The sequence below is a fragment of the Amblyomma mixtum genome, chromosome 9 (assembly GCF_055824585.1).
Source record: "Amblyomma mixtum isolate Tamu chromosome 9, ASM5582458v1, whole genome shotgun sequence".
NCBI lineage: Eukaryota > Metazoa > Arthropoda > Arachnida > Ixodida > Ixodidae > Amblyomma > Amblyomma mixtum.
Genome location: NC_143020.1, coordinates 63,215,412 through 63,240,520, shown reverse-complemented (window position 1 = coordinate 63,240,520; position 25,109 = coordinate 63,215,412). Strand labels below are relative to the sequence as shown.

The 25,109-nt window shown below is 45.1% G+C and overlaps 2 protein-coding genes across 2 annotated transcripts in view; both read left to right on the top strand.

The window, feature by feature from the left end:
• The first annotated feature begins 15 nt into the window (after nt 1-15).
• Nucleotides 16-8,446, top strand: LOC149329345 (uncharacterized). Its single transcript, XM_089561923.1, has 3 exons — nt 16-972; nt 6,934-6,987; nt 7,534-8,446. The coding sequence occupies exons 1-3, from the start codon at nt 879-881 to the stop codon at nt 8,214-8,216; spliced, it is 831 nt and encodes a 276-aa protein (XP_089418049.1). The 5' UTR covers nt 16-878; the 3' UTR covers nt 8,217-8,446.
• Nucleotides 8,447-15,460: 7,014 nt separating this feature from the next.
• LOC149329343 (uncharacterized) overlaps nt 15,461-25,109 on the top strand; it is a 32,918-nt gene continuing 23,269 nt past the window's right edge. Inside the window, exon 1 of the mRNA XM_089559229.1 lies at nt 15,461-25,074. Coding sequence (XP_089415355.1) covers nt 24,993-25,074 — 82 coding nt within the window. The 5' untranslated portion in view covers nt 15,461-24,992. The remainder of the gene's footprint in view (nt 25,075-25,109) is intronic.

Sequence of the window (25,109 nt, the reverse complement as noted above, 5' to 3'; positions counted from 1 at the left end):
TGCTGACACAAACAGTTGCAAAAGAAACAACACAAGACAGCCAGTTAAACCAGACTCCAGCAGGCTCGGCCAATGTTTTGCGTTTTATTTTGAAGCCACGTGATGTACCGAAGGAATTCAAGCCTATTTTACAAGCGAAAAACTTTCCTCGAAAGCGGTTTATGTGCAAGTATGATTTTTTCCACCGTAAGATTGATGTTTTCTGCCCAACTGGTCAGCAGTGGTCGCATTAGTTTAGTTAGAAAGGCTTTGCAGATGTCCTCGATGTGACTGCGGTCTTCTCTCTCGCAAATCAACTCCGGACATTGCTCAAAATAGGGATGAAGGGCTGAAACCACCATGTTGCATAGCTTGCTGCTTCTGCGGGAACTCATGGTAACCGATCTTCGGATCTTTTCTTTCATTTGTGGTGCACAGCGGCACGCAGCAGTTGCGTGGCATGGTGTCGCATGCGCTTAGGACGCTGTCGACACAGGCACCGATGATAAGCACGCAGAACTAGCAGAACCACGCGGTCATGCAGAGCAGTTACAGCGAAAACACACGCCAACACCGCCAGCGCACTCCTTCCGCGTCGTCTGGCCGTCTGTGCCAGCGGCGACTTGTCACGGAGAGGTGGCGCCCCCGCGGAGAATAACGGCGGAAACTTGAACTTCTCCCAATACGCGCTTCCCCAGCCATTGAGGCGCGACGCGGCGGGCCGCACCAAGTGCGCCTCTATTGAGCGGCCGTGCCATAGCTGTGTTGCCGGTTGTGTGTGCTCCTAAATCTGTTGCTTTACATATTCGATTTTGTGTGTTTTTCAGTCTGTGAGTAGACGAAGCTTTGCAGAAGGAAATCTATGGGCCTACAGAGCAAGGATAACTTTTTGTGACCCGATGAACGTCACTTTTGCAGCGTGCGCGTGTGAAGACATGGTCCGTTTTTGTGCGTGTGATCCGAAATGTCGCCGCGCAGTCACGAAAGATTCGGGTATGTGCCATTCTGTCGTAGGTTACAACAACAACAACAATTCGGGCTTATTAGCACCTGTACCAGTAACATTAAAGCCGCAGAAGTGCGTAACCACAATGTAGACAAATATGCTGCAGTGTAACCTGCTGGAGTTTAAGCCTGCTACTTCAACGCTTGCAGCTGCAAAGCTGTAATTAGCGTTAATTTATGAAACTTAATATGGCGTGTGTTTTCAGCTGTGTTTTCGGATGGGGTGTGTTTTGTAGATTTTTTTTTTTTGTGGGTGTGCGTGTGCTGTGCCTTTTTTGTGTGTTTTCGGTTTCGCAGGCATTGGAGGAGCACCAGTAGCCAGCGGAACCGCTGCCAGCCTGTGCCGACCTATAGCTGATGCTCCTGTCCTGTGAAATATGCAGTGGCGTAAATCGCTGGAGGGAACAGGGGTTCCTGCCCCCCCCCCCCCCCCCCCCCTCCCTTCGACATTCGTCCTGGGTCTCCTCGGTCGGCATTGAATGATACGAGCAGTACTTGCAACACAGGGAAGCAGTGGGAGCGAGGAGGCCTCTTGCCTTCCTCAGAATGGCTGAGTCAAGAAACAGTCCTGGAACGTCGCTGAAATTCGCTGAAAGGTCGGCGGCGTTGAACAGAGACCGAAAGCAACAACTTAAAATCATATAGGGCATCGGGAGTGACGAAGGCATGTTTTTGCTGTTCATGTCCATCAACCTCTATCTTCTAGTTCCTGCTCTTTAAATCAGTCAAGGAAAAATATTTGGCGTCGTCAAGTCGATCAATTACAGTCTGCCAGCAGTCAAAGGACATACCATGACTGCATGTGATTGCTCTTACTTTTACTTCAAGCCTCTGCTTTTCTGGCATTGAGTCAGTCTGTGATTGAGATAGATGTGAACGGGTAGACGCGCCTGCGTGTTCGTGGCTCGGTACCGCGCAAACCCTCGAAGGTTTCTTAGGGGTTTTTCTCTTCTTCGAACTTGGCGAATGTTTTACCAGGGCGCAAGACAGGCGCTGATGGATACCACTTGACAGAATACGTAAAACTGCTTCGTATCAGCTGGCCATCTTTATTCAAAAAAGGGAAATAAGTGTACCACTGAGCAGTATCAGCCACTGTCATTTTCAGTCTCTTAAAACTGCTTGTCCAATTAAAAAATTGGGAATGTCCCTTCCAAGTCCAACATCTCTGGTCCACGCCTTCTCTGAGTAAAAAATAAAGCAGCATGGATGCTGTGCTTGTGGAATGAGAAAGCAATGCTGGTTAAATGCTGATGAAATAGCATAACTGCTGTATTGTATTTGGATGCTTAAATGGCTCAAAGCAGGCTTTAGATTCGAGGAAAGCTACAAAAGATAACATTATACTCTGCGCTCCAGGTCTGCACGAACCAGTATCACAGACTAGTTCCTACTCAAGCTGAACGCAACCGGAAAAATCTGGCTATTAAAAGATCGCTGCATGCCATCCTTTCTTTTTCTCGCTCATGAGGAAACACTTCCAAGAGAAAAATTTAAAAAAAAAAAACATTTAGCACAAGCGTAACCCATTCCTGTCACAAGAGCACTAGGATGCTTAGCGTCCGAACGCACTATGAGTGCACTGTTACGGACCTAGCTTTACTTACATTGTGCGGAGATTTCGTACAGCAGTAAGAAATATAAAATAATGCTTTCAAATAAGGAGAGAGCCCGCTTCAAACAGCACTGGTAGATTTATAAAGGCCGAACACTCTCCAGTTCCTGAGAGGGGGATTAGGAACCCCTAGGAACACGTCCGCATTGGTTATGAATGCATCTTCTTGGTCTGACACTCTTTGGATTAGGTTCCTACTCTGATGTCTTCAGTTCGATTTTCCAAGTTTCCTAGGCTACATTATTAAGGTTAATGCAGATAACTGCTATTTCACCTTTATGCCAGAATTTGATAGCTTATGTACGTTTCACAAATGATATAGTGATTGCAAGTCATTGTGGTGATATGCACTCTCGACAGCATGGAGGAACTCGGCAGCAGCATGGAGAGACTCGGACAAAGCTGCCGGCTCATTACTGCACCCGCATAAAGTTAGCAATGTGAATGGGACAAAATGCCGTCTTCCTAGCTTCCGCAGAATCCCCTTGTTCTGTCACTGGCAGACGTTGCCAGCCTGCCTCGCCCTCAAGTACCCTTGGTCGGAGCCGTAAATCATTCGTCCACTCTGCTGTCAGTAGACAAGAAGGCATAAAAATTGAAGCATCCATCATTGTTGTGAAAACACGAATCATAATATGAGCCTGAGCCCGGAATCACTCATGACTTGGGTCGCAATCTGAATTTCAGTCCGGACTGACTCGTTCACCACTCGGATAATCATCTGAATATGAGCTTAAGTTAGTCTACTCATGACTCAGTCCATTGATCAGTCCATGACTCAGTCCTTGTGCTTTGCCATTTGCTTAAAAGCACTAAGACCCTGCTGCTTGTGGCATTTGTGTTTGTTTTATTGTGATGCTTGTTTTTTTCTCCGTTACATTGCAGGCCGTTACTGACAAGCCAATGGTACAAGATTCGAGAGGAAGAAACCATCAGTACCACAACCGACAACCTTGCATGACTCCATTGCTTGATGTTCATAACCTCGAAAATTGCATGTGGAATCATCTCAATGCATTGTGTCTATGTACAAAGTGAGATGGAAGTGTAAATTATTTTGCTTGAATTACAGGGATTTAAAATAAGGAAAATGGGCACCTCCCTCAAAACAAAAATTTATTATTTGAACTCATTTTGAAACTATCATAATTATTTTCACAGAAATGTCAGTAAGCTTGGAATCGAGAGTGAAGGAGTGGTTAACGGGAATAAAAATAGGCACCAAGTTCTTTTCTTCTTCTTAGCTAAAGAGTCGTATAACAGCACTCGCTGGTGTGCAGTGGTTGAACATTTTAAATAAAGCTCTCGGTGAGATTCCCATTACAGTGGTGGTCCTAACAGAACACCTGACCGGATACATAAGTCAAGTTAAGCCTGCAACGTGTGTACTCTTATCATGGGCAATTAGTAGTAATCATAGAATCACATTAGTTGTTGGTCAGTCAGAGGCTGAATGGCCGTAGGGCATTCCAGAATACAATGGGTCAAATTGGCGCATGTTTTAGGGCAGTTACAACATTCAGGATATGTTGCATAGTTTTGCAAGGAAGTCTGCGCAGGTGTCAGCAGGAGATCGCGTGTCACTTCGTCAAGTAACTTTGTGACGCAGAGAATGGAAAAAAAAAATCTGGTCTGCACCTTTATTGAAGGAGGCCCATTGGTTCCAAAATATTATGCTCATTCGAAAATACTAATGGCAGAGAATGATGCCTTTATATTTGGTGCAAAATGGGGTGAATCAGACCCCATTCTGTTATCCAGAGATCAAAGCAACATCACGTCTGAGGCGATGGTCATTGTGAAAAACTGCATGTGGGACATGGCATGAAAGCACGAAATGCAGTTATGCAGGTACTCGTGTGAGCATTCTGTTATGTGGATGAATTGATTTTTTCATTATATTCAATATTTTTTCATTTTTCAATCTAAGCAGAAGCATCAAGGATGAACATTGCATGCATTGGAACTTTTAGCCTTTCGTGCCTCTGTGTCTGCCACATCAATCTTTATCCTGATTCTTGTGCTGTATGGCCCGTAATCTGCGAATGCTTGCTTAAATCATTCAGTGTGACTTCAGCACTTCGTTCTTTGTCTCCTGGATGACGCTGTGTGAAGACTGTAGCTTTCCAATACCTGTGCTGTATCGTGTGGTGAATTTTATATTCTATTGTACTTGCCAATGTTTACTGGTTTTTGGGCGACCTTTTGGTGTTGCTGAAGAGTACACTTTGTTTTCTTGTCGTTGGTCACAAGTGAGTGACCTCATTTCGTCTGTGCACATAGCATTAGTGACTCTGTCCAAACTATATCTATTGCTGTGTTCATTTAGTCTGCATTCTGGCATCTTCCATTTCGTTTTGAGGCCTTTTTAAAAGTAGGTTACATTTGGCTGTATGGAGTGTGCTGTGCAAATGTTTATTTTAGTTTTCTAACAATATTGAATGTGTATCTGCACACCTGGAATTCATAGCGTATGGATTTCATTTCATGATGGTAGTACAGGCTTCTATTTGTCTTTAAGGTGAAAAGTGTTTTATTATAATGCAAAGCCATCTAAAAAATTGGCTTCTGCTTATTTTTAAGCTGCGTGCTCTAGTGATGCTATACATTGTTGCTCAAGGCCGCACCAGTTTTACCGGATTTACTGACCCCCCAGTGTTCTTTATTAGTGTTGCCTGACTGGTTGCCTTGCATCATAAAATGTCAACAAGTATAGTGCTGGTGTGATTTATGCTCAAAATATTGCAACAACTGATGACAAGTCGCACTTTTTCTCTCTGTTTCTCGCCATATTCACTCTCCCTGCAACGGTGGCCTAATCTTTGGAGCGTGCATCTCGCATGTACGATGTGCTGGGTTGGATTCCCTGTGCCACTGGGTACCCACCAGTGGTACAATACGCAAGCTTCCCCCCTACCTTCTGCTGAATGGAATGCCTGGAGATGGGTATCAGACTTCCCCTAGTGTTGACGAAAGTGTCTTGTCCCACAGTGCTCTCTGACCAAACCTGCCTTTGCATCATGAAATTTCATCACTGTCGTCATCAGCTCTTAGCTCGTTGGTTCCGATGAGCTCACCTCATCACCATGTTACCAGGGATGGACTTCTGCCGTGTCATCCATGGTGTTAGAAAAGCTGGTCACCTTAAAGGGATACTGAGGCAGTTTTCGCATCAGCTAACCTTCTAGGGTTTTGAAGTGTTGTCATTGCTGATCACGTCTGTGAAGTTACTTGTGAAGTCTGTGAAGTTGCGGGATTTTAGCTAAAGCTTAAATATCCCGCGCTAGCTGAGAGGGAAACCTCGTCCATGTCGGCCAATGTAACGTCACGTTGAGGAGTCGGCGATACTTCGGCGCACCTGAACGAGCGTTGTTTCTCGTGCTGCATGCGTCGTTCTTGGTATTGCGGGTGTTGCAACGTGCAAAGCGTGTCAGCCGACCTTGAGCATCGCGTTCAACACGGGCTACTGCTCTGCGTTTGTGTCCACGAACAACTACGGCCGTGTCTGTGTCTTCCCCCACTGTTTCCCACAAGATCTTAACCTTGCAGCGCAGGAGCTCGCTGCTGTGACGAGGGAGAATTCAACCCGACCAAAGCAAGCGTACTCTGCTCGAGCTTTGACCTTGGGCCTTTTGTTTTGGATGACGCTCTTTCGAACGAGCCTGGTGGCGTCCGGTGGTTGTAACTGGCTTGAGTATTGTTCGCACCCCTTCGTTTTCGAGAATACGAGCCGAGGTTGTGCTGGCCCCTTTTACGCATGGACTTGGTTAATGGAACTCCTGGAGATGGTGGACGCGGTACATGATGTTGGGCATATTGGCTACATTCGTGGGTGGGTGCTGTAACCTGGGCTTTTTTACCAGTAGTCATGCTCTGAATCCTTTTTCCTGTGCACAGTGTAATTAATGGCTATAAAAATTTTAATAGAATAATAATGGCTCTAACAATGTTTTGTGTCATTAAGCATGACTGAGACTCGTTGGTTCATAAGTCTTCATCGGTAGACTTGAAATGTCCTTCGCATGAAACCAGAAATTGTGCAAGTTCTTCAGTGCAATAATGGCCATTGGCTCGGTTCCAGTAGGTTTATAAATTTTCAGGCAGTGTCAGTTTTTCTGGAGTGTAGGAGTCGTCTGCACGCAGAATTAAGAGTTGAGAAGTTTTGCTTTAGAACTCTCTTCTTTTCAGGCTGTCCCTATTGAATATACGTAATCTGAAAAAGCTGTTTTACGAGTGTGTCTTCCATATTTACCGCCTCGTGCAGGTAACACCATGTGAGCTTTTGCACTCGTAATCTTTTGTCCTAATGAATACAATCTGGGTTTCACATGCAGGTTCGAGCTCCGGGGACCACAAACATGGTGTACTTTCATGGCAGAACTTACCAGGTTAGAATCTGCCCTTCTCCATATATGCTTTCCTGAAGGCTGTTTTTCAAAGAGCAGTTTGTAGGATACGGAAGCTTTAGTTTACTGAACTGTGGTGAAGGATGGTGATATGTGCCATCGATATTCTGGAAAGTTGTTTTCTGTGATATGTGAACTATACTCACTGAACTATGACCGATGTGAGTTCTATTCATTGCTGCAAGAAATTGTACAAGAGACCAAGGCCTCGTATGGCTTTTAGCATTTAGCGTTTTCCTCCTACTGTCTGAGCAGAAAATAAAACAAAAGGAAATGGCATTGTGCTAAGCATAGCCAACTGCCACTTGTTTTGCTGTGAAGCCCACCTGTGACTGTAAAGACATCTTGACTGTAGAGACATCTCATTTCAGGCCTGCGTACTCTGTTGCAGATCTATTGATTAAAACATTTGATAGAGATCCGCAGCTTTTGATGTCCTCTGCATTCAACTTTTCTTCCTAATTCCTAGTGAACTGTGGATGGTTGGTTCATGCATTTCATTTGAAGTCTTCTGCCTGTGCAATGCAGGTTCAGTCGTCACACAGAGCGACCATGGCGCACCTCCTCTGCAAGATTCAACCAGTGAAAGGCACCCTGAGGACGACTGCTTGGAATCTACTCCTTCTGGCATGGGTAACCACCGGGGTGTTCCCACAGGAAATAAGGTTCACAAATGCACCCACTGCAGCAAGGTATTCAAAAAGAGATGCCAACTAGTGGTGCATCTCAGAGTCCACTCTGGCGACCGCCCTTACCACTGTGACGATTGTGGGAACAGCTTTGCATATAAGTCCAGTCTGAGGACACACAAGCGCACTCACACTGGCGAGCGACGTTACCATTGTGACCACTGTGATAGCAGCTTTCCACAGAAGGCCCATCTGGAGGCACACCGGCGCACTCACACAGGCGAACGTCCTTACCTTTGTGACCATTGTGGTAGCGGCTTTGCAAAAAAGACCCAGCTGGACGTACACCAGCGCATACACACTGGTGAACGTCCTTGCCGTTGCGACCACTGTGGAAAAAGCTTTGTACAGAGAAGTCACCTGGTGAGACACATCCGTACCCATACGGGTGAAAAGCCTTTTCCGTGCCAGCTGTGCCCCATGGCTTTTGCGACACAGTCACATCTTACAAACCATACTAGATCCCACAAAAAGGCGACAAAAAGGTGTGCCAAGGGACATTCAGTGATAGGCGAAATTTGAACCTCCACGAGATGGCCTTTCATAAAAAATAGTAGTGGTCCGTGATGCTCTTAGTCGATATGTTTTGCTAGCTGCCACTTTTTATGCATGCTAACGAGATTCTAGCTCTGTACCCTATGAAAGGCATTGGTAGCTGACCTCATCAAAATTTCATTAGTAAGTTTTGTTCACTCTAACGCAGTTTTCAGAAAAGAACATTTGTTCTACGAATTGGAAAAACAGCGCAATCAAAGACGAGACACAAGAGAAGGACAAAACACCAGCGCTGGTGTTTTGTCCTTCTCTTGTGTCTCGTCTTTGATTGCGCTGTTTTTCCAATTCGTAAAACATGTACCAACCAGCCCGTATTTGCCCTCTTCTGGAACATTTGTTCCATTAGGCAACACATGCACAGTCACTCAGTCTTTCCTGAACACAGAGAGTGAGCCTGCCATGCTCGTAAACTTGCATGGATGGAAATGAACTCACTGTCATACGTGTATGTCATCACTTCTTGTTGGAGAGTGCCTTTCAAAAACTTGATATCCAATGTTTATCGCTGCTGGCAGTTGTCAGCCTGCCTCAGTCAAGAAATGTTGTGGAGTAAAAGTGCACACAATAATTATTTTTAATCCTTAAGCCTGAATGAGCTAATTTTTGTGACAATCAGTATAAATTCAGTCATTTATATCACTGAACCTATAAATGTTTGTATGACAACCGAAGAAAACATGTTCTTGTGTAAATCTTTGTGTGTTTATTCCAGCAGTGTTAGTGGCAGGAATGAGTGAGGACAAGCAGGTGTCCAGCCTCAAAGTGATGTGTCTTAGGTTAGTTTGGTGGTTTGAAGAGTTCTCTGTTGTTTAGAACGGGGACTAACAAAAGGGTTCACTAACGTCTGCTTTACCATAACTCGGAGCACTGGCTCTGCCGGATATAAATGTTATAATATTTGTGGATCATTGAGTCCACAACATTTTTATTCTTTTTTGATTGTGAGAATATCAGCTGTTTGTGACCATTTCACACTGTGCTAGCTTGTGTGGTGCTTTGGTGTTTCTTGAAAAAAGCCTTCTCCATTTACACGTGTTCATGATAACACGCTGCAAGTTTCGTGGCTGCTGAAACAAAAAGTGCTGTTGTTAGTGCGTATGAAAAACGCTGTAATCTTGTAACGTATTGTAAACCTCGTAATTTGGCTCCATTGTGTTAAATTTCATAGTGCACATGAGTAGTATTTTAAGGCAGCTTCCATTAAAAAATGTTGAATACATTCTGGCTCTTTGTAAAACTCTCTTGCTTGACATATTGTGCATTAAAATTCAAAAGCTGTGCAGTTCTTCAAAAAGCTGCCGTTCGCTTTTCTTTTTTACTGTTATACTTCGAGCATCCTTAGACATCGTATTGCCTTCATTCCAGGGAAGAACTGCTATCACTTACAGATGACAGCACTCGTAGCAGCACTAACTGATAGCACTAATTTATGGATTCCAGCAGTAAAGAATACCGCAAACACAGGTAGTGTTTTTTCAGAAGCTTCTCCAAGTTTTTGTCCCGTACTGCAAACGGGCCGTATCTTGAAAGAAGCCAAACACAGTATTGGATGGTAATGAGTTGGATTACCAGATGAGATTAGGAAGTTTTTTGGGATGAGGTTGCTCGATCTGTCTGGAAGAGAACAGGGTGTATTGGGCGTGAGCGAGAGAGACTTTTGTTGTGCTGTGGATGTAGTTCAGTTCACAAAATTGAAGAGAAAACGTTTGTCAGCAATTATACCAGTCGCCTTGTTTCCATGAAGCCACACTGAAGCCACCATTGCAGCAGAGTGGCTCTAAACACTGCCGTTTTCTTCGTAGACCTATGGCCGTACAAGCTCCAGGCTAGGAGCGTACCTTCCGACGCGCTAAATTTATTCTTTTACCCTCTCTTCTGAGCGCAAAGTACAGAGAAGAGCCTCATAACAGCCCCTATTGGACAGTTCAAACTGGCTGGAGTAAACAGACAGTGAAAGGGCCTGTCTGCCTCCGCTTGGGCTCCAGGAACCACTGGGCACTGGTTTGTCAGTCTACGCACATCCCCTTTACGCATGGCTAAACCTACGAGCCTCCTGATGACGAAGGCTCCACTTCAAAAAAAAAAAGTGGCTGTGATGCATCACTAAGCACTTTCGTCTGGGCGAGTTGGTTCATAACAGCAATTAAAGGAATAAATTTGCGCAAAAGGGTTGAAGAAGAAAAACGCAAGAGGCGTGAGGACAAACTTCAGACTATTTTTTATTTCCGAGACACCAGCTGCTTATATAAACCGCTGCTTATATGCGCAGCGTTTTTTTTTTCCTAAGGTATCTCTTTTGGTTTGGTTTGCTGTAATGAGATAGGGGCGGTGTTCCGCCTTGCTTGGCAGTTGGTGTTTTTTTGCTGGTTGAGTGCACATCGGTTTGCCTGTCATCCCCCTGATAATTGAATCTTTGGTATATTAGCAGCTGGTGTCTCGGAAATAAAAACTAGTCGGAAGATTGCGCGCTGTCCTGTCCTCACGCCTCTTGCGTTTTTCTTCTTCAACCCCTTTGCGCAATTTTATTCCTTTAGGTGCATAACTGTATGGGAGAGTGAATGGGAAAAGCAGAATGTTGAGAAGTAGGGGTATGAATGCAGCCTATGCTGTGAGCTTAGGCCAGTGTTACAGCCCAAGACTTGCTGCTGTCAGCTTGTGCCTGAAGAACGATCGTAAAAGAAGAGTGGAAGAAAAGAAGGAACCCAAGACGCTTCCCACTACCAAGCCAGCGATACGTGTTGTTTCAGGAGGAGCATCCATCCTGCAAATGTTGCTTTCAACACTTTAGTGGCATCAAATAGAGAGAAAAGACTGATAGGGGAGGTATGGGAAACTTCCAGTTAATCTTCAAAAGATCTGAGAAAGACTGGATGTCGCAGCAGAAAAAATTTGTGCTTCGAAACCACAATGAGTTGAATGCATCAGAGGGAGTGCATAGTCACGAGTATGCACCGGCAGGTGATGTGATGGCTCAACAGGAGTGATGGCTCTTCCTTTGGTTTTGGGGGGAAGTGGTCTTAAAAAAAATTTATGCTCATAAAGAAATGATTATGGAATCTTCGTGGAAGATGTTGTCTTGGGTACTGATTCCAAATATGTAATTTAATTTTTTGTGGAAAAAAACCTCTTGTACACTTTATGTAACTTTTTTGCCGAGAGCTTTCAAGAAATCTTTGTGTACAGAACTTGCTAGAATGCATGCTGTTCGATTCTCTTGACATTAAGCTTTGCAAAAAAAGTAAAATTATCCTGATTATTGTAGAAACTACAATGTTTTTAAGTTGCCTCTTCCTTCGTGAACGGGAAGAGAAATACGTATTCCTGTTTCTGAAGTGTGAACTTCAAAATCCTATAACTTAACTTGTATGACAGGCAGGACGAGAATTGTACCCTTATTGTATAGCTTGATGTCAAGAGAAAGCAATGGCTTGCGTTCTAGAAAGTTCCTTGCAGCAAAATTTCTATAAAAGACGCAGAAAATGTTACATAAAATATTGCATTAGTTGAGAAGCACTTATTGTAGATAAAATTAAACACAGGACAGCAGAGAAAAAAACTGCACTGAAGCAGCCAAAAAGGCCGAAACCCACACCAGGCAACGCGTGCATGTAATGGCCTTTCATAGACTATCGGCCAGAGGGTCTCCGAAAGCACGATGGCCGCGTGCAGCACGCTGCACTGCCATGCTTCATCATCGGTGAGGACAGCTAAGCTGTACGGCCGTTGCATGCGCTTATACTACCGGCAGTTTTATCGCACTGAAATAAGTGACTTTGACCGGTCCTGACCAGACCAATTTTGAGAGTACAAACCGTCGCTGGCACTAATGGACCTTAGCAGCTTAGAAATGTCAGAACAAGACAAAAATTAATCTGACATCATCAGGTGATGCGAATTGAATCAGCCACTGTTTTGCTTGAGGAAAGATTGGTCAGAAACAGTAAGAGAAGACTGTCAAATTTATCTAACATCATTAAGGGCCTTTTGTTGAACAGGTAAAGCTCGACATTACCCAGTTTGTGCAGCTGAAGCATACATCATGAAAACCAGGATAAACCCAATTCCTACTCAAAAAATTGCTGATGGTTTATCTTTGGTGAAGCCTGGCGTGTAAGCAAATGCTTCATTCCCCTGGCTACGCCAAGAGTGCTGCTTGTGGTTGAAGCAATGACGAGAGTCATGGTTAGGCTTAGGGGAGACACACTGATTCCTTGGTTGTGGATATTCCGATGAAGGCACTCCAATGGTCAGTGAAGAAGTGAGACTTGGTGGTTGGGTGAGCAACCTCTCGCGATCAACCATTTAACTCCCACCATGATGGGTGCACCGACTATCCAGTGTGTGCAATGCACTCAAGAGTTAGACGGCAAGCCACGTCTAGTTGCCCGATACACCACAGCTTTTGCTCTCTGACCAGATTGAGCAGCAGTTAAACCGCAGGTAATTTACTACATGTAATTATGTGCAATGAAGCTCTTGCGTGAACCACAAAGCTAAACCACCAGTAATTTTTTTTTGTTTCACCTCACGGCCACCTTGGTGTAGCACCAAGGCAACACACCATGAGTCCACTATGGTTTGAGCTCTCAATCGCTTGAAGGTGCAAAACCGCAAACACCGCAAAGAAAGCCCGAGGTGCCGTAGTGAAGCGTTCGCTTCAGAAGTGCGTTCAGGAGAAATGCAGTTTGCCAGTGCAACGGGCTGAAGCTACCATATAGAAATTGGCAGACATCTAGAACTTTCAAGGCAACTGATAAACTAGCCACATGATGATTTCCATGTCATGCTGCGTGGCATGAATTAGCGTGGAAAACTGTTTTCTTTACGCTCTTTTAGAATGCAGTCTAGGGTGATGCCAATTTCACAAACTGCCAGCGAGAGCCAAGTGCTAGGGAATCCGCCTCGTTTGCAGTGGGTTGGAATCCCAGTAGTACTAGGTCGGTTGCCTCGCCTTTTTGGAATACCTACAAAGACCATTCAATTCAAAGCGCACAGATTACAATATTCAGCAAGAGCTTCCCGAGCACTGTCAGCACTCAAATGCTGAATGAGGTGGCAGTATATGTAGAAGCATCCCACACCAAGGGATGGTGCAATTAGAAAAGGCGCTACCTACCTGAAAAAAAATTGAAATTGGCCCCTCATATGCATTAAAAAGTAGACATGTGCAGTGCTCACAAACATCCTGTTCATTACCTGATTTACATTTTCACTCGGCTTCAGCACCCTTTTAGCAGTGGTCTGAGAGCAACTTGTTCGTGAAATTTCTTTTCCTCATTAACTTTGTGCAGCATTTTATGCTGCAAGGGCATGAACAGGAAGGAAATACAAAGCTCTGCACAGGAAACAATGTGTTGGCTGGGTATGGTCTCAAAAAACCCAATGTTTTGTAACACGGCTTTTCTATAGGGCCAAAGAAGTTGTCACAATCTATTCATGCACTTCGTTAATCACTGACAAGACATGTTGGTAGGAATACTTTATTTGGCACAGAAGTTCTGGCCGACATGGGTCCACTGTCACTCTGCTTGTGGGCCAAGGTGCACACCTGTGAGCACGTTCTTGAGCCAGCAGCCTGGAACGATGAATAGGCGCCTAGGACCAAAGAATGCGACACCTACTGCTTATTGCTACTGCTTATTGCTGTCACATGACTTGGCCTCTCTGCAGCAGATTTGAGTTTTCCTCCAAGTGCCGCACCTACCATTGCTGCGTTGCCAGCTGATCTGCGCTACTGTGGTCCAGCCCCACCTCACTGTGTTGTCATATTACCAACGTTGTCATGGATAGCGTGCTTCCCAAACGAAATAAGCTGCAGTGTGTCTCACATCAGGGCGAAGCTTTCAGTACTGACACCCACCAGGGCCACCGCCTGTGTGAAAGGGCTCTTTGCAGATGCTCTGCAGCAGGATGACGTTGTTGGCATCATCATCAGCCTGATAGCACCCACTGCAGGGCAAAGGCCTTTCACAAGAAGCCCTTTGCCAGCTGTGGCCGCCGTATCCCAGCAATCTGCTTAATCTCATCCACCCACCTAACATTCTGCCACCCCCTGCTATGCTCGCCCTCTCTTAAGCACCCTTAAGGACCAGCTGGTAACATAGCCTTCGCATTACATACCCTGCCCAAACCACCTTCAAGGCTGCACTAGTAGCTATGCGATTAAAAGGTTTCGCATGCACATTTTTTACAATGCCTCAGGTATTACCTTTTACCAGGTAAGTGGACATATACAGGGTGTTTTCAGTTTGGGGATATTGCCGCTTTGCACACAGTTTTTCAGTAGTGCCACGAGGTATGCCTTAACGAGGTTTTACTGTACTTATAAGTAGTAAGGTTGCTGAATTTGATGCGTCTAAAGGTTAAATCTGAACCGATTGGTAAACCTCCAGCAGTGAGGCCCATGACCCAACTAAAAATTGAAGTTCTGACCTACTGCTACGCGATGCATTCAGAACAGGTGCTGCCCCTGATGGCCTCACAGATAACCTTGACACCAATGGTAACGGAGACATCAAAGTTTGCCTTCGAATTCCACCATTGGTGGCATGTTTACCGCTGCTGTACCATCATTCTCCACAGTGGCCCACTCACAACTCGCCTGAGTTCTTACCGCGGTACCAGTCCAACACACAACTCTTACGCGGTACTGTTCGGATGAATTTTATGGCCATGCCACTGCTCTAATTACGTCACACAACTTTCTCTCAGTCCCATGGCGACATTCCTAGCAAAGGTGGTATGGTATGTTTGGTATGTCAGGGTTTAACGTCCCGAAGCAACTCAGGCTATGAGGGACGCCGTAGTGAAGGGCTCCGAAAATTTCGAGCACCTGGGGTTCTTTAACGTGCACTGACACCGCACAGCACACGGGCCTCTAGAATTTCATCTCCATCGAAATTCAGCCGCCGCGGCCGGGATCGAAGCCACGTCTTTCGGGTCAGCAGCCGAGCGCCATAACCACTGAGCCACCACGGCAGGGTCCTAGCAAAGGTGGGGGAAGGAGGAAGTTGGAGCACCACTAAAGCCAAATGTACAACAAGAACATAGTGCAGTGGCCTCACTTAAGGCCTCACTCCTGCCCAGAGCACAAACAGCACAGGTGTTTCTGGCTGAGCTTACAACTTTGTCATGCCCAAGTTGACAGCTGAGCAGCCATACACAGTGACAGTTCGAAAAAATTTCGGGGGGGGGGGGGGGGGGGGGGGGGGCTGACGCCTATAAGCCTGCTTAACAGTGAATATTTCCAAGTTTTCTTTGTTTCTTTTCTTTCTTTCTGACGACTAGAGCGAAAAACTGTCGCCCACCCGATGCATAGCAAATAGCCACATAATCATCATTACCACAATTACCTGTCACACACTGCAACAGCGCCTGATAAGCTTTATGCACCTCACAAGCTTCCAAAAAATCAAAGGACATCAAGCACCTTGTCCACAATGTTCACTCCTTAAAAAGGAGCTTGCTTTTCCAGTTGCCTGAGGTGCTCCATGCTAGTTAGCCACCCGGGTCCAAGCACCTTCCCCGTGTAAAACCGATGCTCAGTGCAGGTGGCACAGCACTAGTTTTAAAATTCACGGATGGAGAACTCACCTTGTGGCGCCTTAAAGCCTCTGCTGATTCCGCATTTTATCCCCCCATTTGTTCAGCCTCTGCGCCAGCAAGCGAACGCCGGACTCGAAGCAGGAATCGGGAAGGTCCGTGCATACGAGTAAACTGCATTTCGGTTTTTAAAGTGCTGTTTTCTGAAATGAAAATAAATTTAAAAGAAGAACATGTTTACGCGCTGCAGACACCAAAGCGTAATCGCTTACCTCGCCGCAATTAGTGCACCCGCTTCGGAAAGCGGCTCTTATGGATTCACAGCAACAGAATTGTAAAATGAACCATTAAGTCAGTGCTCTACACACCTTCCTAGCAGCGGAGCACGACAAATCGGACCACGTACAAAACTCATAGCATAAACGGTTAGTTCAACTGGACTGTTGTCAAAAGTTTACCGCCTTTTTCTCGGCCGCTCGCAAAGCTGGTAATCACGCGTGTTTTACATGACCAAGAGTTACGCTGGGCTGGGCTGGCAAAAGGGATAAAAACATACTCAGAGCGTATTCTTTTCTGTCGAGCTGCACTGAGCTTTTGAGCAGCAGCAGGATAAAACAGATGAGCCTCCCATTGCCGGGCAAGCGGGCTCAGTGCTAGTCCTCGGTGATCTGCTAACACAAAACATCCGGGCACAAGCAAATTGACAACGAAATGCCGAATGTGCATACCGAAAGACAGAAAGAACAGAGAAATAGCTCACAGTACGTTCTACTCAACGGCCAGACCGGCCAGGGAGGGACTAGAGTGTGCCGCTAGTACCGCTACTACAGTGTCTAGTTCACTGCACCGCTACTGCAAGCAATGATCGGCTCGACTCAACCAACTCAACCATGACTTCAACAAAAAAAAAAAAAAAACACCAGACGTGACGTCATTTTAAAAATAACGCTTGCGTTATTTCGACTCTTTTCTGATCACTTATACCTTGAGCACAAATCAAAATTTTCTGCGTCATTAATACTTAACTCAGGTTCTCTTCATGGTTTTATTATGTTTTTTGTTTTATTTAAATGTCATCGCGGTTGGTAATAGTAAGAAACTCTATGGTATCAACCATCGCACAGTGTAGGGTAGGAGTTGACGTGAGTTATATGCAGGATGGTCAGAGGGTAAACCAAGTGTTGGCTGGACTAATGTATGCGGATGACATTGTTCTACTAGCAGACAAGCGAGATAAGCTGCAGGAACTAGTTAAAATCTGTGGTGAGGAGGGCAACAAGCTAGGACTCCAGTTCAGTAGAGAGAAGTCAGGGATAATGGTCTATAATGATGAGAAGGGGGACCCACTAGAAATACAAGACACTACTATGATAGACCATGTGAGTACGTATAAGTACCTAGGTGTATGGCTAAGTGAAGGAAAAAAAATATCTGGAAGAGCATGAGAGGATTCTGAAGGACAAAGGAAAAAGGAATTCAGACATTATGAAGCATAGAGCACTATGGAACTATAATAGGTATGAGGTGGTTAGAGGGGTATGGAAGGGAATCATGGTACCGGCCCTCACATTTGGAAATGCAGTCCTGTGCATGAAATCAGAAGTACAGTCAGGGCTAGAGGTCAGGCAAAGAAGTGTAGGAAGGCTAGCCTTGGGAGCCCATGGGAACACTCCGAATGAGGGGGTCCAGGGAGATATGGGTTGGGCGTCCTTCGAGGTTCGGGAGGCCATCAGCAAACTGAAATATGATCAGAGACTAACTCAAAGGGAGGAAACAAGGTGGGCAAAAAAGGTGTACAAGTATCTGTACATGAAAAGTATTAACACAAAATGGACTAATAGAACCCGAAAGCTAAGAACGAAGTATTTACGGGTGAGGGATGGGACGCAACAAAAGACTAACGTGAAAGTGGAGGTAAAGGAGTCGGAAAGAAAGATGTGGAAAGAAAGAATGCAGGAAAAATCGGCGCTAGGCATATATAGGACACGAAAACAGGACATCAAAAAAGAGCGATTATTCGATAATTCGCGGGGCAGTTCACTGCTTTTTGAGGCTAGGACAGGGACTCTGAGAACAAAAACGTATAGGTCCAAATTTGAAGAAGTGGATATTTTGTGCTCTGCATGTAAAACGGAAACGGATACCATAGAACACTTGGTTCTGAGGTGCGCAGAACTCCGCCCAGCCCTCCCAGAGGGGACAGCAACGACCATAGAGATAGCGCTGGGATTTACTGGGGAGGACGGGCGAGTGGATGGGAAAAGCGTGACATTGACGAAGGGGAGGTTGGAGGATTGGTGGCGGAAATCAAGGGAGGCGTGAATTTCGAGGGTAAAAGGATAGACAGATTAGATATTGTAAGAGCGAAAGGGAAAAGAAAATTAAATTAACAATGGGGGAAGTATAGGCTAGGTAGCGAAAGCTACCGCCCGGTACAAAGGGTAAAGCCATTATCATCCATCCATCCATCCATCCGTCCAATCCATGTCCAATCCAATCCAAAAACGTACGCTGTGTTACGACCATGGAGGAAGGTTACGACCTTGGTTACGACAGAACAATATCTGTGTTGCCGTTTGTGCATGTTCCTAAATCTGTTACTTTACATATTCGATTTTGTGTTTGATTTGTTTGATTTGAAGCAGCGCAAGGCCAAAAGCCAAAGAAGAGAGCAGAGAAAGAAACGGACGACACAGCGCTGAACTAACAACTGACATTTATTTGGCACGCTGCTGGCATGCTGCGTGTTTTCAGTCTGTGAGTAGACGAAGCTTTACAGAAGGAAATCTATGTGCCTACAGAGCAAGGATAACTTTTTGTGACCCGGTGAACGCCACTTATGCAGCGTGCGCTTGTGAAGACCACAACCTCGAACCACAGCCGAGTGGAACGCCTTACCCTATGAAGTAGCTGACATGCCCTCAGTTGAATCTTATGTTACGGCCGTGTCACCTTATCTATGATGCAGCAAGTATTTCTTTACAACGCTTCTTGCTTTGCCGTCCGCCTTTCAAAGTGTATTCCTTCTTTCTTTTTTTGTGTGTTTTTTGATTGTGCACATTGCTTGGTGGCTGATTGTCAATAGCATGTTTTCTTTCTTTGCCGCTGTTAAACTCACCTTAGCAATTGTTCAAGAACAATATATCCACTCCTGCTTTGACTGCCAAGAGGCAGTTGGCAGTATTTCATAAATAAATAAAGTAAATAAAAAGACATGGTCTGTTTTTGTGCGCGCGTTCCGAGATGTCACCGCGCAGTCACGAAAGATTCGGGCTTATTAGCGCCTGTACCGGTAGCATTAAAGCCGCAGAAGTGTGTAACCACAATATAGACAAATACGCTTCAGTGAAACGTGCTGGAGTTATTCCCTTAAGCCTGCTACTTCAACGCTTGCATCTGCAGGGAAGTCGGCGCAATAGGCTGCAAAGCTGTAATTAGTGTTAATTTATGAAACTTAATAAGGCGTGTGCTTTCGGATGGGGTGTGTTTTGTAGTTTTTTTTTAAAGTCTGTGTGTGCGTGTGCTGTGCCTTTTTTTGTGCGTGCTCGGTTTTGCAGGCTTTGGAAGACCACTAGTAGCGAGGGGAACAAGGTTCCAGCGGAGCCGCTGCCAGCCTGTGCCGACCTATAGCTTGACGCTCCTGACCTGTGAAATATGCAGGGGCGTTAATCACAGGAGTTCCTGCCCCCCCCCCTCCGACATTCGTCCTGGGTCTCCCCGGTCGGCATCGAATGATGCGAACAGTGCTACAAGCAACACAGGGAAGCAGTGGGAGCGAGGAGGCCTCTTCCCTTCCGCAGAATGGCTGAGTCAAGAAACAGTCCTGAAACGTCGCTGAATTCATATAGGCCGAACACTCTCTAGTTCCCGAGAGGGGGATTAGGAATCCCTAGGACCACGTCTGCATTGGTTATGAAAGCATGTTCTTGGTCTGACACTCTTTGGATTAGGTTCCTACTCTGATGTCTTCAGTTCGATTTTCCAAGTTTTCTAGGCTACATTTTTAAGGTTAATGCAGATAACTGCTATTTCACCTTTATGCCAGAATTTGATAGCTTGTGTATGTTTCACAAATGATATAATGATTGCAAGTCATTGTGGTAATATGCACTCTCAACAGCATAGAGGAACTCGGCAGCTGCATGGAGAGACTCGGACAAAGCCACCGGCTCATTACTGGACCCGCATAAAGTTACCAATGTGAATATGGGACAAAATGCCGTCTTCCCAGCTTCCGCGGAATCCCCTTGTTCGGTCTCTCACAGACGTCGCCAGGTTGCCTCGCCCTCGAGTACCCTTGGTAGCAGCAGTAAATCATTCGCCCACTCTGCTGTCAGTAGACAAGAAGGCATAAAAATTGAAGCATCCACTATTGTTGTGAAAACACGAATCATAATATGAGCCTGAGCCCGGAATCACTCATGACTTGGGTCGCAATCTGAATTTCAGTCCGGACTGACTCGTTCACCACTCAGATAATCATCTGAATATGAGCCTAAGTGAGTCTCCTCATGGCTCAGTCCGTTGATCTAGGACTGAATTACACGTATTCAATGCACAAAGCATGTAAACAATGCAGTTATGGCCTTGGAGACTTCTCCTTACTCTACTACTCATTGTTTCGAATTGCAGGCATGAGGAGCAGTGTTAAGTTAAACCCCCATAAACCAACTAGCCAGTTTCATAAATTTGTACTCCCAGTTTACAGTAGGTTGCCCTCGCAGATCTTTATCCCTGTCGATATCCTTTCACATTTTGTGCCTGCAGGAGGAAGAAAACAACCGAATGTGTAGTCGGACATGGATTTTGTGCATTCTCGCTTCCTTGTGCATTGCCATTTGCTTAAAAGCACAAGGACCCCGCTGCTTGTGGCATTTGTGTTTGTTTTATTGTGATGCTTGTTTTTTCTCCTTTATTGCAGGCAGTTACTGACAAGCCAGTGCGTACAAGATTCGAGAGGAAGAAACCTTCAATACCACACCTGACAACCTTGCATGACTCCATTGCTTGATGCTCATAACCTCGAAAATTGCATGTGAAATGATCTCAATGCATTGTGTCTATGTACAAAGTGAGATGGAAGTGTTGTAAATTATTTTGCTTGAATTACAGGGATTGAATTACAGGGATAAGGAAAATGGGGACCGCCCTCAAAACAAAAATTTATTTTTTGAACTCATTTTGAAACTATTGTAATTATTTTCACAGGAATGTCAGTTGGCTTGGAATCGAGAGTGAAGGAGGGGTTAACGGAAATAAAAATAGGCACCAAGTTCTTTTCTTCTTCTTAGCTAAAGAGTCGTATAACAGCACTCGCTGGGGTGCAGTGGTTGAACATTTTAAATAAAGCTCTCGGTGAGATTCCCATTACAGTGGTGGTACTAACAGAACTCCTGACCAGATACATAAATCAACTTAAGCTTGCAACGTGTGTACTCTTGTCGTGGGCTATTAGTAGTAATCATAGAATCACATTAGTTCTTGGTCACTCAGGCTGAATGCCCGTGGGGCATTCCAGAATACCATGGGTCAAATTGGCGCATGTTTTAGGGCAGTTACAACATTCAGGATTATGTTGCATAGTTTTGTAAGAAAGTGTCTGTGCAGGTGTCAGCAGGACATCGCATCTCACTTCATAAAGTAACTTTGTGACGCAGAGAATGGGAAAAAAAAAAAAAACTGGTCCGCACCTTTATTGAAGGAGGCTCATTGGTTCCGAAATATTATGCTCATTTGAAAATACTAATGACTAGAATGATGCCTTTATTTTTGGTGCAAAATGGGGTGAATCAGACCCCATCCTTTTATCCAGCGTTGAAAGCAAGATCACGTCTGAGGTGATGGTCATTGTGAAAAACTGCATGTATGACATCGCATGAAAGCACGAAATGAAGTTATGCTGGTACTCGTGTGAGCGTTCTGTTATGTGGATGAATTGATTTTTTCATTATATTCAATATTTCATTTTTCCATCAAAGCAGAAGCATCTAGGATGAAAATTGCATGCATTGAAACTTTTAGCCTTTCATGCCTCTGTGTCTGCCACATCAATCTTTATCCTGATTCTTGTGCTGTGTGGCCTCGAATCTGCGAATGCTTGCTTACATCATTCAGTGTGACTCCAGCACTTCGTTCTTCGTCTCCTGGTTGGCGCTGTGTGAAGACTGTAGCTTTCCAATACCTGTGCTGTATCGTGTGGTGAATTTTATACCCTATTGTGTTTGCTGATATTTACTGGTTTTTGGGCGTCCATTTGTATTCGCTGAAGAGTACACTTTGTTTCTTTGTCATTGGTCACAAGTGACTGACCTCATTTCGTCTATGCACATGGCATTATTGACTCTGTCCAAACTATATCCATTGCTGTGTTCATTTAGTCTGCATTCTGGCATATTCCATTCCGTTTTGAGGCCTTTTTTAAAGCAGGTTACATTTGGCTGTATGGAGTGCGCTGTGCAAATGTTTATTTTAGTTTTCTAACAATATTGAATATGTATATGCGCACCTGGAATTCATAGATTATGGATTTCATTTCATGATGGTATTTCATTTCATGATGGTAGTAGAGGCTTCTATTTGTCTTTAAGGGGAAAAGTGTTTTATTATAATGCGAAGCCATCTAAAAAATTGGCTTCTGCTTATTTTTAAGCTGCGTTCTCTAGTGATTCTATACATTGTTGCTTTAGGCCGCAGCAGTTTTACTGGATTTACTGACCCCCAGTGTTCTTTATTAGTCTTGCCTGACTGCTTGCCTTGCATCATAAAATGTCCACAAGTATAGTGCTGCTGTGATTTATGCTCAAAATATTGCAACAACTGATCACACGTTGCACCTTTACTCGCTGTTTCTCGCCACATTCACTCTCCCTGCAACAGTGGCCTAGTCATTGGGGCGTGCATCCCGCATGTACGATGTGCTGGGTTGGATTCCCTGTGCCACTGGGTACCCACCAGGGGTACAATACGCAAGCTTTCCCCCTAGCTTCTGCTGAATGGAATGCCTGGAGATGGGTATCAGACTTCCCCTAGTGTTGACGAAACTGTCTTGTCCCACGGTGCTCTCTGACCAAACCTGCCTTTGCATCATGAAATTTCATCACTGTCGTCATCAGATCTTAGCTCGTTGGTTCTGATGAGCTCACCTCATCACCATGTTCCCAGGGATGGACTTCTGCCGTGTCATCCATGGTGTTAGAAAAGCTGGTCACCTTAAAGTGATACTGAGGCGGTTTTCGCATCAGCTAACCTTCTAGGGTTTTGAAGTATTGTCATTGCTGATCACGTCTGTGAAGTTACTTCTTTGATTTTAGCTAAAACAATGGTGCAGTCGCCAATTGAAAGCGCGATGCTTAAATATCCCACGCTAGCTGAGAGGGAAACCTCGTCCATGTCGGCCAATGTAACGTCACGTTGAGGAGTCGGGGATACTTCGGCGCACCTGAACGAGCGTTGTTACTCGTACTGCGTGCGTTCTTCTTCGTGTTGCGGGTGTTGCGACGTACAAAGCGTGTCAGCCGACCTTGAGCATCGGGTTCAACACGAGGTACCGCTCTGCATTCATGTCCAAGAACAACTACAGCCGTGTCTATGTTTTCTCCCACTGTTTCCCACAAGATCTTAAGCTGGCTGCTGTGGCGCGGGAGAATTCAAGCCGACCAAAGCAAGCGTACCCTGCTCGAAACACTTTCCTCAGAGTGGCTGCATGCAGAGCTTGTCCTTAATGTGATCTCTAGAGATTTCTGTCAAAAAGGCATGGCTGATCGATTACAAAGTTCCTTTGATTTTCTCGCGTATGGGATGCATGTCACCCTTGCCATGAAATGCCCCTTCTGAAAGTAGAAACATGCTCACTTGGCCCCTGCGGAACGTTTATAGAGGCTCAAACATGCATCGCTCTCCTCAGCTTAGGCGCGGCCAGACCACCGGAGGTGTGCTCACAACGCTCGGTTAGTGACTTTAGGCTCGGTTCTATGCGTCCAAGCAAGCAAGCAAGCATCGAAGCTACTGATATACGGCATCTCGTTTAATCATAGCTAAGCGATTAAAATGAAAGTGTTCGGCTGAGGTCTGTCTGATTTGGGATGCAAATTTGAGAGAGAAATGAACGCCAACCAAGTTTTTGCATAAAAACACGGTATTTCGCAACCTTGCTCGGTTTCTTCATCAAGTTGTGGCAGCGGGCGAGTAGCAGCTAGCCTGTCTTTTAAGCCCACATGTAGTTAATCACAAGGTCACTGAGCCTAAACTGCAGATCTAGGGTGGGCAAACGTTTCCAAGGGAGCGATTAATATTTCCCAGCATCTGCTGAACGCGCCACGGCTGAAGCAGCAGCCTTGTGCGCGTATTTGGCTTGGTTTCCAGCACACGTTGATTGCGTTACTATCCTGTGGTCACATGCCTCGCAGTGCTGGGCCACTGCACTTCTCTCATTTTGACATCAGCTTTGTGCTGCTTCATCGTTTCTTTGAAATACTTTGTTGTTGCCCCAACCTACAATGTTGGGCACTGAAAACAGGATTTTTTGTACACTTTCTTTTTCTTTCTTTTTCTTTTGGATGATGCTCTTTCGAACGAGCCTGGTGGCGTCCGGTGCTTGTAACTGGCTTGAGTATTCGCACTCTGCAAGCCGAGGTTGTGCTGGCCCCTTTTACGCATGGACTTGGTTAATGGAACTCTTAGAGATGGTGGACGCGGTACATCATGTTGGGCATATTGGCTACATTCGTGGGTGGTGCAGTAACCTGGGCTTTTTTACCAGTAGTCATGCTCTGAATCCTTTTTCCTGTGCACAGTGTAATTAATGGCTATAAAAATTTTAATAGAATAATAATGGCTCTAACAATGTTTTGTGTCATTAAGCATGACTGAGACTCGTTGGTTCATAAGTCTTCATCGGTAGACTTGAAATGTCCTTCGCATGAAACCAGAAATTGTGCAAGTTCTTCAGTGCAATAATGGCCATTGGCTCGGTTCCAGTAGGTTTATAAATTTTCAGGCAGTGTCAGTTTTTCTGGAGTGCAGGAGTCATCTGCATGCAGAATGAAAAGTTGGGAAATTTTGCTTTAGAACTCATTTCTTTTCAGGCTCGCCCTACTGAATATACATAATCTGAAAAAGCTGTTTTACAAGCGTGTATTCCATATTTACCGCCTCGTGCAGGTAACACCATGTGAGCTTTTGCACTCGCAATCTTTTGTCTTAATGAATACAATCTGGGTTTCACATGCAGGTTCGAGCTCCGGGGACCATAAACATGGTGTACTTTCATGGCAGAACTCTCCAGGTTAGAATGTGCACTACTTCTCCATATATGCTTTC

Bases quoted from the DNA above. Each gene is read 5' to 3' on its own strand.
- LOC149329345 (XM_089561923.1), top strand. From the start codon at position 879: ATGAACGTCACTTTTGCAGCGTGCGCGTGTGAAGACATGGTCCGTTTT. The intron at 973-6,933 runs GTATGTGCCATT...TTTCACATGCAG, and splicing joins CGCAGTCACGAAAGATTCGG to GTTCGAGCTCCGGGGACCAC. The intron at 6,988-7,533 runs GTTAGAATCTGC...TGTGCAATGCAG, and splicing joins TTCATGGCAGAACTTACCAG to GTTCAGTCGTCACACAGAGC.